This window comes from Triturus cristatus, chromosome 4_2 (assembly GCF_964204655.1).
Source record: "Triturus cristatus chromosome 4_2, aTriCri1.1, whole genome shotgun sequence".
NCBI classification, from domain to species: Eukaryota; Metazoa; Chordata; class Amphibia; order Caudata; family Salamandridae; genus Triturus; species Triturus cristatus.
Genome location: NC_140586.1, coordinates 192258207 through 192270475, shown reverse-complemented (window position 1 = coordinate 192270475; position 12269 = coordinate 192258207). Strand labels below are relative to the sequence as shown.

General features: G+C 46.2%; 1 protein-coding gene across 1 annotated transcript in view; it reads right to left on the bottom strand.

Annotated features, from left to right (window-relative positions):
- The window catches only part of MYH9 (myosin heavy chain 9), a 318178-nt gene that overhangs the window by 226282 nt on the left and 79627 nt on the right, over positions 1–12269 (bottom strand). The window contains exon 3 of the mRNA XM_085601113.1: positions 6583–6739. Coding sequence (XP_085457239.1) covers positions 6583–6739 — 157 coding nt within the window. The remainder of the gene's footprint in view (positions 1–6582; positions 6740–12269) is intronic.

The window sequence follows — 12269 nt, the reverse complement described above, 5'->3', positions numbered from 1 at the left end:
TAAGCACTACTGTGGATATTCAAATGAATAAGGAAGCGCAAGTGGGACAGGTCTTGCAACACATTCAGTAACCAGTGCTGATCTTCCACCCAACCACCACAATAAGGAGAAACCACTACTATGTCTATGCACAGCATAGTGAATCCAGAAAGATTCATGCTGCAAAACATATAGTTAACCTGTCGGTGTAGTTTTGCAGCATGAAGACTTTCTGGATTCACTAGCGATCCCACCCTCCTCCGCCAGAAAGATGAGACAGGAGGAAAGGAGGATTAAATTACATTGCAAACATAACTAAAGGGATCAACAAAGGAAGATAACGAGACAAGAACAGAACCCGAAGATGGCGACCAAAGGCGGGAGCTTCCGCACGAAGCGCGTCGACGTCACGAAGGACACCAAATGGTGGGATGTCGACACCCACCTGGACCACGAAAAAAAAACCTAAGATTCCGGACCCAACCACTAGTTGGTGGGATAATGCACAGCATAGTGAATCCAGAAAGATTCACACTGCAAAACCACTAAAGCGAAGCTGCCAGGAAGCATGCTTTGAAAGATGGCGCGCCCAATCCTCAATGATTCGTGGGCAAATATAGTGTTAATGCCACCGTGTCGACCCCCACCCCAAATCAGCTCGGTGAGCAGGGAATCTAGCTCCTTAAAGAAAGGGCACGGTGGTATTACTGGGAGATTGGTGAAGTGGTAGAGCAGCCTGGGAACCATGATCATTTTTGCAAGGGCTACTCGCCCAATGGGGGCTAGGTGCAGTGTTTTCCAGAATCCCACTGCCGTTCATATCCCTGCCAGCATTTTACGGTGGTTCCCTTCGTACAGGTCCTCAGGAGAGTGGTACAACCTCACACCTAGATATCCAGGCGCCTCGGCGCTCTAGGCAAGTGTCTGACCTCCGATTATGGATGTCAAATTGGGCCAAGTGAGGGCTCAGTGGGTACAGAGTGGATTTTCCCTAGTTAACTTTAGGGTCGGAGGCCTCAGAAAAATCCTGTAATATCAACCAGATAGGTGTTCGGTCCATTGTTGCGTCGCGGATATATATTAGGTCATCCTAATATAGTGATACGCAGTGTACCGTGTCTGCTAGCGGAATACCCCATGTCTCACCCTCTGGACATGCGTATAGCCAGGGGTTCTACCGCTAGGGTGAACAGGCGTGGGGGGGGGGGGGGGCAGACCATGGCACTCGCGAGGTAATGCCTGTATAGAGGAGCCTTGTACATGCCATCAGGGTGTTTATTTTACGGAGAACTGCAAATAAATATGGCAATAGCAGCGTATCGAAGGCCTAGGAGGGCTAGTATCAGGCATGCTGCATTGGGGAACTGCGCTCTCGCACGGTCTTGGATATGGAATAACCTATGTAGGTTCTGTGAGGTGTTAAGCCGTGGGACAAATCCACATTGGTCTGGGTGGATCAGTGGCGTCAGAATTTGGGTATAACGGTTCGCTAGTATTTTGCCCAGTATTTTACAGTCTGCGTTTAGTAGGGTGATTGGTCTGTATGGAGGGCAGCGTTGGGTCTGTGATTTTGGGAATGCAACTAAGATCGATTCCCGAAGCGAGCCTGGAAGATCGCCTTTATCTAGTGCGTCGTTATACATGGTCACCACACGGGGGGGGATCAGTTGGGCTGTGACAGTGCAATAATATTAGAGTGGGAAGCAGTCCATTCCTGGCGCTTTATTGCGTGCCAAAGATCTGATTGCTTGGGAGAAGTCTGTGGACTTGATCTTTGCCTCCAGTTCTTTTTTTGGACGGGGGGGGGGGGGGGGGGTGTTAGGGGGGTGGCAGGCATAATGGGTGAAGGAATCTGGTGATCACGTGGTGGTCGATCTGCACTGGGGCCGGATAGGATGCCAGAGTAGTAATCGTGAAAAATGTGCACGATATCTAGCTGGGAGTGTCAGAGGGTGCCGGCTTGGTCTAGGATTTCCGTGATTGGTTTCACTTCGAGTTTTGCTTGGAGATTCATGCTAGGAGTGTCCCCACCCTACTGCCTTGTCGGTGGACCATAGAAGCATAGACCCTAAAATTATATTTGCGAACGTCTCCGCGTGGGTAGTTTCGGCGATTGCTACTTGGTCTGAGGTGGCCAAGCCTGTATCAATTTTTTTCATTACAGCCGCTAGTGCCAGTTCCTCATTTTGCAGTGACCTTTCTAGTGCACCCCTACAATTGGTTGTATGCAATGCCCTCTCGCTACGACTTTGAATGTGTCCCATTCGATCAGTCTAGATGTCGCTGTACCCGCGTTTAGTGTGAAATGCTCTTGGATTTGTACCCCATGTTCGTGACAGAACACCTGTTTTGTGAGGCAGTCCCGTGGCAATTTCCAGGTGGGTATGGGGCGGTTTCCATCTGAGGGTCAATATGTGTGCATTGTGATCTGATAATACTCCCCAAATAGTCTGTGTGCTGTACTTTTGGTTGATTGCTGTGGAGCAGAGAAATCAATCTAGGCATACTCGTAAGTTATGTGGGATGGAATATAGCTTGGTATTTGGGTTCCGCTCTCGCCATGCGTCCGTTAATGCTCAATGCTTCATCCAGATGTTAAATAGTTACATCTGTTTATGTGCAGGTGACTGCGCTGGCGGGGGTGGGATCTGTCGAGTCAATTGTCTAAAGCACAGTTGTAATTGCCCCCTTAAGAGCCACGGGACTAGCGTGTGGTGGGTTAGTACTCCTATAAGATGGCTCCAAAAGTGGCCTTGTTCTACATTAGGGGCATATATACTCCTACCAGTATTGACTGCCCCTCTAATAATCCCTCTAACACTGCGTATCGCCCTTCTTTATCTACAATACGTGTGCTCCTTGAAGGGAATCCCAGGCCGGATCCAGACTAGCTCCCCCCTTCCCCCCCCACCCAGCGAACGCAGAGTATGTTGTGGCGAACATGATAGCCCGCCATTTCTTGGGCAGGCGTTCCACCTAGACCGTCAAGTGTCTCCTGTAGGAGAGGTGTGCTTGCGGTCTCTAAAAATTCTGGGTCCAGCTTAAGCCATCATCCAACACAGTCATCCATATACATCTTGCCATTAATTCATAGAGAAGAATTAAACTCTTAATGTGTGGCACTGGATACATCTCATCTTAAGAACCAGGTCACAACTGGTAAAATAACCAACAGATTTGCTTTCTAAGGGATTGAATCAGAGGTTGAATGTGCACTGAAGTCTAGAGGATGTAATTCACGCAGTGTCTGCAAACAGAAATATGAACAAAATTCGTAAGATCTGGCTTGGAAATCAGAAGATTTAGAAAACAGGACAAGAAGAAATAACCTGCTTATGTTAGGTGTCCAGGAAGGTACAGAAGTGGGGATAGATCTCTATCTTCAAGCATTGCCAAACCTGGAAACTAGAGACACGGACAGTCAAATTCAAAGAGTGGATTGATTTCCTTTTCAGAAATCCAAATGACTTAGAGCATAACTAACCACCAGCAATTTTGACACGTGGGAGAATTTTCAGACCGCATCTGTTGCAGACGGCAAACCTGAATAATCTTTGCAAGGTTGGTGAGCTGGCTTCCTTACAAAGTGCAGACTTAGTATGTGCAACAGTGGCAAGCTGGTGGCAACTATGCATGGTAATCACTCCATTTCAGGCAGTAGGGGAAAACATTTGCTAGAGTCTGTTTTCATTAAAAAAACTATCTGCACTTCAGAAACCTGGTCCAAATAACTTCTAAACCAGTGGTCAGAGGATATCAAATACTAAGGTGAAATAGAGTGGATTGGGTCTTCATCGATTTAGGATTCGTGGGGGACAGTTGGCTAGGTTATCAAAAATTAAGTGGGGAGTAAGATGTCCTTGCTGGTGTCGAGAATAGATGGGCGTGGTAGGACATGGTTATGCAAAACCAGCCTGACCAATAGGGAGCTGCTGGAGAAGGGAGGAGTTTCATTAGGAGAAGTGAGTTTGTGGCAACTTGTATGAAATGAAAAGGGTTCCAGAAGTATAGCTGCAGTAGCAATTTCACAACAGTTTACACCCTTCAAGTACACTGACAGATGCATTTAAAAGGGGAGTATGGAACAGGTCCTTGAATATTGATGGACTTACGGCAGCATCAAAAGTACACAATGTTAGACATGATTTTTTACATTAATGCAGAGGTAATTTGTCACAAGGAAATATATTTGGCTAAGACAGAAAAAAAAAATCAACAACAGTCACTCAGTTATAGGTTCTACTACATGTGATAACACAACTAAAGGGGTTGAAATTCTTGTGAAGAATACGATTTTGGGTAAGTCTAGATGCTGCTCTGACAGGCCTGTATGGTGGCCTGTTGTCAGAACAGGGAGCTATGCGGTGTTCTTCACACTGCAAGTTTATAGTACTAATCAGGCTGACTCAAATGTACTTTTGGAACTGGCATTGTGGGAGGGTCCTCTCAAATGCAGAGATTTTAATCTGCCACTAGACTATCAATGCTTACAGTACATTTGACTTCTGCAATCAAAGATTTATTGAAACACAACCTTTTAACTAAAAACTTAAAGCAGCAGGACAGTGAGATTAGTTAAATTTGCATATAGTATATACAGTTTTTCCAAACTTTATTTAAAGGAATTTTAAAGGTAAGACTGTTTACACAGCCATCAAAAGTAAAAGAAATAGTCCATACTATATCCTAGTGCACAGTGTATTAATCACAAACTGTTCCAACTCCAGTTTCAGGGTAGCAAGGAGAGGTAAATATGGGGCGGGGTACGACAGGGAGGGGGCAGGGGAGATACAATTACACGGATATTGCAATGAGTCGATAAGAATCAGTACATCACAAAGTATCTGGAACATTTGTATTCCAGCAAGGTGAATCTGAGCATGGCCGATTTTTATGGCCCAGAGTACCATCCTCACTTGATAGAGGGAAAGTGGATGGCCAACAGGTTCCTGACCCATGTAGAATTATTGACCTATACTCTGGCCAAGTTTTGGTACTACTCTCATTTCTAACGTGTGTTAAAAGGGGGACCAGACCTTTCAGAATTTGGCCATTTTACCAGCAACAATTTGCCAATGACAAGTGTCACAATTTGCACAACCACATATTGAGGTGATGCAGTTTTCATGCATGAGCTATTGTTAAACAAGCAGAGTAAAAAATGTTGAAGTATGCCCGGGTGATAGATTCTGCCTCCTGTGTCACAATATAATCATGAGATTCCTAAGCAGAACTATGGCAGTTTTAGTTCCGATTGTACTCTTTCAATACATTTAACGGACTTAGTTTGTGTTGAACACGTTTCACTGCCCAGCATCTCCAAAGATCCTAGGGGCTGTCAACTGTCCAAATAAAAAAAAATGCTTTACATAAGGTTAATTAGGGATAAGGTTTAATCCGGACAGAATCTAAGCCTTTAACACTTTGATAGCAATTACGATATTGAGTTTACTATTGTTTCACGTCAAACAACAAGACTGTGGCTATCATACTGGTACAATCTTAGATTCTCTGGGGAAGGAGATAATCAGGATTTCACACCATTATATGGAGTTTTTTTTTAGTACAATAGCTTCTTACAACTTAACTTTGGAATATTACCACTGGTCCGCAAGACTGAAGATGCCCAACAACTCACCTACTCCACAACTGAAGATCCAGGGGCGATTTAATCTTTCCCATTAAGAAAGGAATGGTGTCCCACTGCAATCCCATTCGAGTTTTACAGAATATTTTTCAACCCGCTTTCGTCATTCTTACTGTCCGCTCCAAATTTGATAATGGGGATAAGGCACCTGTTTTCACGATATGGGACCCATTAACGATTTTCTTTATTATGTAAAGACCAATAGATGTGTTACATGGAATGACCCATTTAATTAATAAACCAGTTCTAAAATGTAACCTAAAATTTTAGTTTATCGTCGGGTCTCTATGCGGTTCAAGTGGGCCAAACCCATATACCAGTTTTGTTAGTGTAGGGATACCACCCACTCCTACCAACCAACTTATCTTTAGTACAGCGGGTGCAATGCACTTTTAATAAGGCAGACAGAACATTAATCAAGATTTAACCCGTCCCCCAACCTGTAAATCGGGCCCCTAGTCTCTACAGGCCCATAATCTGCCCACGCAGATGAATCTCTTAACCTTATTACCTGCAGAAAGCTAACAATCTATCCTGAACGGAAAGACCACTTCTCGGCCCCTGCACGTTTATGTCCTACCTAGACAGTCCTATCTCTCACAGAAGGGAAGCTAGCCAGTTACCAACAGCCTCTCACAAGAATGGCAACGGAGAGAAGATACCATTTCGAATTATGTCCAGACGAACTGTGGTTATTCAAACACCCACTCTGAAAACATTGACTGAGCTACTCCAATTGTGTAACTTCAGTCTACCGACTACCTACCAGCCCTTTAATATTGCGCTATTCAGAAACTGCAAGTCCAGACGATAACATCCACAAAACCACAGAGTGGCCTTGCAGAGCCAACAGACCGGCATTTCAAGAGTGCAAGAAACCGTTAACAACAAACTCCGAAACACGGATTATATGGAGTATACTCTAAGGGTATAACAGGGACAGGGCGTGCACTCACCTTGCATCATGCTTCTGTAGGCAGTGTCCGTGATGGCGTAGATGTGCGGCGGCATCTCGTGGCGCTTTTTGCCCTTGTACATGTCCACAATCTCCTCAGAATAAATGGGTAAATTCTTATATGGGTTGATGACTACGCAAAACAGGCCGGAGTAAGTCTGTACAAGTGGGGAAAAAAAACAAGTCAGAAAAAAAGTCTGAGCAGGCATTAGAACGTCATGCGGACTGTGACAACGGCAAGCTGACAAGAGGCCACTACTACCAAGACATGGTGAGGCATGGGACAGACGAATGAGCCACTGGAGGGGGACCAGTGTTAGGGATGGTGACTGAACTAAGCTATGGAGACCCCAAAATGTGGGAGGGGCTGAGATTACGGCAAGGAGACCCTGGTGAGGAAGGGGCTGTCACACAAAGGCTTGGGCAGAATTAATTGCAATTAAGGCAATCAGACCCTGCACTGGATGAAGAATGGGGTGCTGCCACCAAGGTAAGGAGACTGAAGGGGGGGGGGGGGGGGGGGGGGTGGGGGGGGGGGGGGGGGAGGGGGTCGAGCGACCTACCCAAGTACTACAAAAGTAAGTGTTTTAGCATAAATTGTACAGCGTGAAGCAAAAGGGAGCTAGGACGACACGAGGAGAAAAAACTAATGGCGCCAAGTAGGACAGCCAAATGTAGCATAAGGAGGAAGAGGTCTTGAACAATAGGAGCAACCCCAAGGAAAAGAAGAAATAGGAAACTATCTATTCCCACTGAAAAGCTTACAGAAATAGTGGGCCAAGGGCACCACCACTAAGTATTGGAAGATACAGGAGAGTCTTTAGATTGACCCTGGCTTTGGCATTGTAGGTAAGGGCCCTCGTGTCTAGTCACACGAAGCACAGTTGCACACGCTCAAGAAGTTTTTCGTCAGATTGTGCACACTATTGACTTGGTAGAGGATCCAGCGGCAGCGAGCCAGGAGCTAAATGCTGGACCCTGCACGTCATCTACTCTATGATGATCACTACTAAAGAGCAATCTGCATCCATGTGGAGCTATTTTACTCAGCTTCTGAAAGTATGCAACCTGAAGGTCAGGATTTTAAAGAAACAGTCTAGAAAAATCCTCATCTTTCAGAGCTAGGTAAGGAGTGCTGCTTAGTATTGATCTTTATACTATTCTAGTGTAGAAATTGCTGTATAAACAACTTCTGTAACACCGCTTCCTCGGATCACAGCATCGACAAATCAGGGGTTTGGACAAGGAACACTGCTCAGTGGGACAGAAGCTGGCATTTGAAGAAAAGAAAAATGTTTTGCCTTGACCAAAGGCCACTGGTCACTGAACATGTGAGCAATAAATAAGCTCTAAAACATATGTAAACACTCAAAGACTGCGATCAAGGCATAGTAGAGTCTAAACACTGCCCACATAAAGATGGCGCCCAGATAAGGTTGCATACTGCTCATATAAAGATGACCCCAATATTAGGCATAGATTAGACCGCATGCATTCCATACAAAGATGGCTGTTGCAAAATGGGGAGTACAGCACTGGCTGGCTAAGTGTACAAACTTCAGCTTCATGGGGGGGGGGGTAGCATGTGTGCAAATATGTAAATGTGCACACTCGCCGAGCTCGGAAATACTTTAGAGACCATAAAAGGTATGATGAAAAGTACCTTAAGGCAAACATTTAAAAAAGACATTAGTAAGTGGCTCTTAACTGGAGGAAGGATTGCTGATCTACAGGTTTGCTGTTATGATTTGCAATAGTAATAACCGGGGCAAAATTGTAAGGAGGCAAAAAAGGTTTTAGAAAGCCAAGCTGTCCTCCCGATCTCAATCAAGGGGTCAGTCCCAGCAGGATACCAGAGCACGCTGGTAAGCTGCTTATACAGTCAAAGGCTAGAAGGAAGATTTCTACTTTGACCCTCAGTGAGACCCACGTGACAAACTGAAACTGGGGGTTGGCTGTTGGCTAAGAGCATCCACTGCACATCTAGGACGAGTACTATATCATAGTATTCCATTTAACTTTTTTTTTTTACAGAACACGAGTTGTCAATATTTTTTTTAAAAGCGCCCCCCCCCCTCTGAAAAAAATGCAACAGAGTCTGGTTGGGCCCTTGCAGAGGCCTTGTCGCTGCAGACCCAAGCATCGCTCGGACTCCGGGTCAAGGCAGGGCCGACCAGCCGGCCTCGATCTCTTAATCCTAAACTTGTGATCAGGGAGGTCATCGCTGTGGAAGCTCGAGGCGGGGTCGAGCTGGAGTTGAAAGAAACATCTGCGTAACAGGTCCTTTAGGTCAGACAAAAAAATATGTCTGTCAGAAGAGTGCCAAAGGGCACCCTCGTACACTTCCGGGGCCCCGGAGAGAAAGATAGGTGTCTCCACAGCGGCCCAGTGATCTCCATCCACAGCAGCCAATACCAGACGGCACCACAGTCATTTGGTAATGACCGCCCCAGCTCACCACCTTGGGTCCCTGCACGAGTGCCACCCTGTGCAGTAATGCTTTTGCGAGTGGTCACCTCTTGGGGGTGCGATCAGAGCACGAATCTATCACATTGGGTTCAGCTCTTCACACCACCTCATATCCCTCTGCTGACTGACTCAGCCCATCAACCGTTAGTCACGCGCCACAGATGTGAATTAGTAGATCAACGTGTCCCAACTATTCTGGGTACCATTCTTTCAAACTTCTGTTAACGTATGTCACCAGACAGCATGCTAAACCTGTATGTGCCGGCAGAAAGACAGTTCAACATTGAGAAACTATGTGAAGGGTCATGCTCCCAGTGCCTAAGCTGGGACCGGATACTTCTCTTAGGCTAAAAACGTTCTGCATACTAACACTTCCCACCGCCATTGGCTTGATCTGGAAAGGAGGGAACCGTGATATAGTATACAAGGAAGAAGAAGAAAAAAAAAAAAAGGCTTGAAGCTTGCCTCTCTCATCAATTCCCCCTCATCACTCCACCTTGAAATCAAAACAGTTGCTTTGCTGGGGACATAAACTAGCCACTCCGTGCACCCATCAACCAGTCTACAGAGTGGGACTTGAGAGCAGGCAGAGAGGCTATCAGAAAAATCTTACTTGTTCAGTCTTTGATTGCCAATGAGAGACTACGGCAATAGAGGTAAGACTAGCACAGGTAGGCAGGTGTAACACCAGAACTGACGGAGGCCTGGGAAAGCCTAGAGTGCCTTCTTAGACATGAAGGGGAAGGTAACCTCGAGATGGTATGGTAGAAGATGCAGAGAACTTAGTTGGTCTTCCTACTTCTTCAAAAGCAAGTTGCCCAGAAGTTACCGTCATCCTTTAAGTCTCACAAGAACCCCCAGCCACCCGACTACACGGAACAGAGCTTTATAATAATAATTTTAAAAAAATTAAGTATAAACCCCCCCCCCCCCCAAATAGACATTTAAGGTTATATTTGCTGCAAACTCGAGGAATGCAGCAGATATAGGTTTTAATCGTGGTAAGGTATAAAAGAGTTTATAAATGCCCGCAGGGTGGTGGAGTGCTTTACACAAAACAAACCTGTTCCAGCACGCGTGGCTACAGTAGCATGGGCAGGCCCTTACATAAGCTCGGAGGTAACACGAGCCAAGGCAGAAAGGTTTACAAACCGAGGTTGGGGTCGGTTGGAAGAACAGTTGCTAGATTGGGATCCTCCTTCAAAGTGCAGCAAAGGAGACGCAAACCATTTGCTAAACGCACAGGGGAAGGGAAATCCAGGACTACGTAGATTTAAGTAATCAAACGGGGGGGGGGGGGGGGCACACAAACTGTCACTAAGGGGCACATTATATGCGGAAAGACTCCTGTGCCCGTTCCGGACGCCAAGTAAGCTGGGCTCCCACAAACTAGATCACTAGCGGAGGAATGTGTACGCAAGGCACATAAGAATGTACCAAAGAAAATCCCAGAAGAAAGCTGACGGGAACAGGCCGGTCTCATTCAGCGACTCAGGCTCTTGAGCCTACATCACACTAAGACCTGATTTTTACCCAAGGAGCAATTCACCCACCGCAGCAGGGGCCGTGCATCAATAAACACCCTCCTTTGGAAGGGTCTCAAAGGGTTAATTCAGGGAGCAGGGACGCTTTTCTGTCCTCCAGTGTTAGTTCCGATTTAAGCAAATCGGAATTTCTTCTGGTTACTGCACGATGTTGCAGTAGTTATGCCCACCTTCCATGATGAGCTTTGGCCTCAGTTTTCACCACAAGATGGGGAACTCACTGGGATTCTATTCCGCGCTGAGCCTTAGTTTGGAGTTTCCAGCAACAAGACCAAAATCGTGATCTTCAGGAAGAGCACTTAATCATGGGCCTCCGTCCACCAGGACCAGCACACAGAAACTAGAGATTGTAATCAACAGCAAACTTGAGACGACCCCAAAGTCAACTCAATCACTGCCTCATGCTTCCATAACCTGAGCATGAGAAGGAAGATTTTCAAAAGGCTCCCAATCAGCACCAGGGAAAAACGTAACTCACTCCCTTGTTATACGGGAGCTGGACTACAGGTACACCCGCTATGCTGGAATCAGCAAAAACACACCATAAAGATGCAGACCATTCAGAACACCCCTTCCACACCTGAAGGGGTTCCACTGGCTCGCCATACACAAACTGGAACAATTCAAACACCTCACCCATAGCACACTTAAGCATTACATGACACTAGTCCAGCATACCTCAACTGCTTTCACAAACCTTCTAGACCTCACCACTCATTCAGACTTCTACTTGCACACATCCCACGCATACAGAAAATGAGATCCGGAAGTTAACCTTACCACCATTGCTCCTAAAGTGAGGAACGAAAGGCTACTAAACAAGCACTTTCACCTCCCTTCTTGAATGCCACATGAAGCTGAAGACCCAACGTGACAAGGTGCTCTACAAATCTGCATAACATCACGGTGCTTTGCCGGGACTGGGTCACTGCTTCAGAAACTCATGCAAGGTGCTAGGTCAGGGGAGGGGCCATGTGTTAAATTTAACAGTGTTCTGTACGTTGCTCCGGTGAGGTCAAGTCTAGCTCTGCCTTCACTGCAAGCAGAGCCCATCTAGCAGCCAGTAGTACCAAGACATGTGAAGGCTGTCCTTACAGACTGCTGCCAACGAGTTAATCCCCGCACACCTGGAGTGCTCAGCGCTTATCCATTATTTCACTCAAAAGCAAAGTAAACACGGAAACTGCATCCATTAAAGCTAACCGACAGATTCCACAAGTCTGTTTAACTATACCACGCTAGCTCCTTGGCAGTCATAAATGGGGGCCTCATGTGGGATGATAGCTGCAGGAGAACGCAGGACTGCCTAAGAGGGCAGATTGTGCAAGGATCTTACAACTGCCCCGGCTTGCCTTTGACACTCGCAATGAAGTGGACAAAGAGGGGACATCTGCCTTGGGAAACTAAATGGATCCCACATGTCAGGCTTCTGGCATGGGCGCGCGGGGTCGCCAACTGTTGACATGGTCGGTCTGTGCATGGTTCTCCCAAAGCTTTTTACTTTCTACCTCTTTTGGTGGTGTTGGGACTCTGGGCACTTTACCACTGCTGATCAGTGCTAGAGTGCATGTGCTCTTCTCCTGTAAACTTGGTAAGATAGGTCTACACCGGTTTGGCATACTTAATTTACCTGCAAGTACCTTGTACAGAGGTATCCCGTATACCCAGGGCCTGT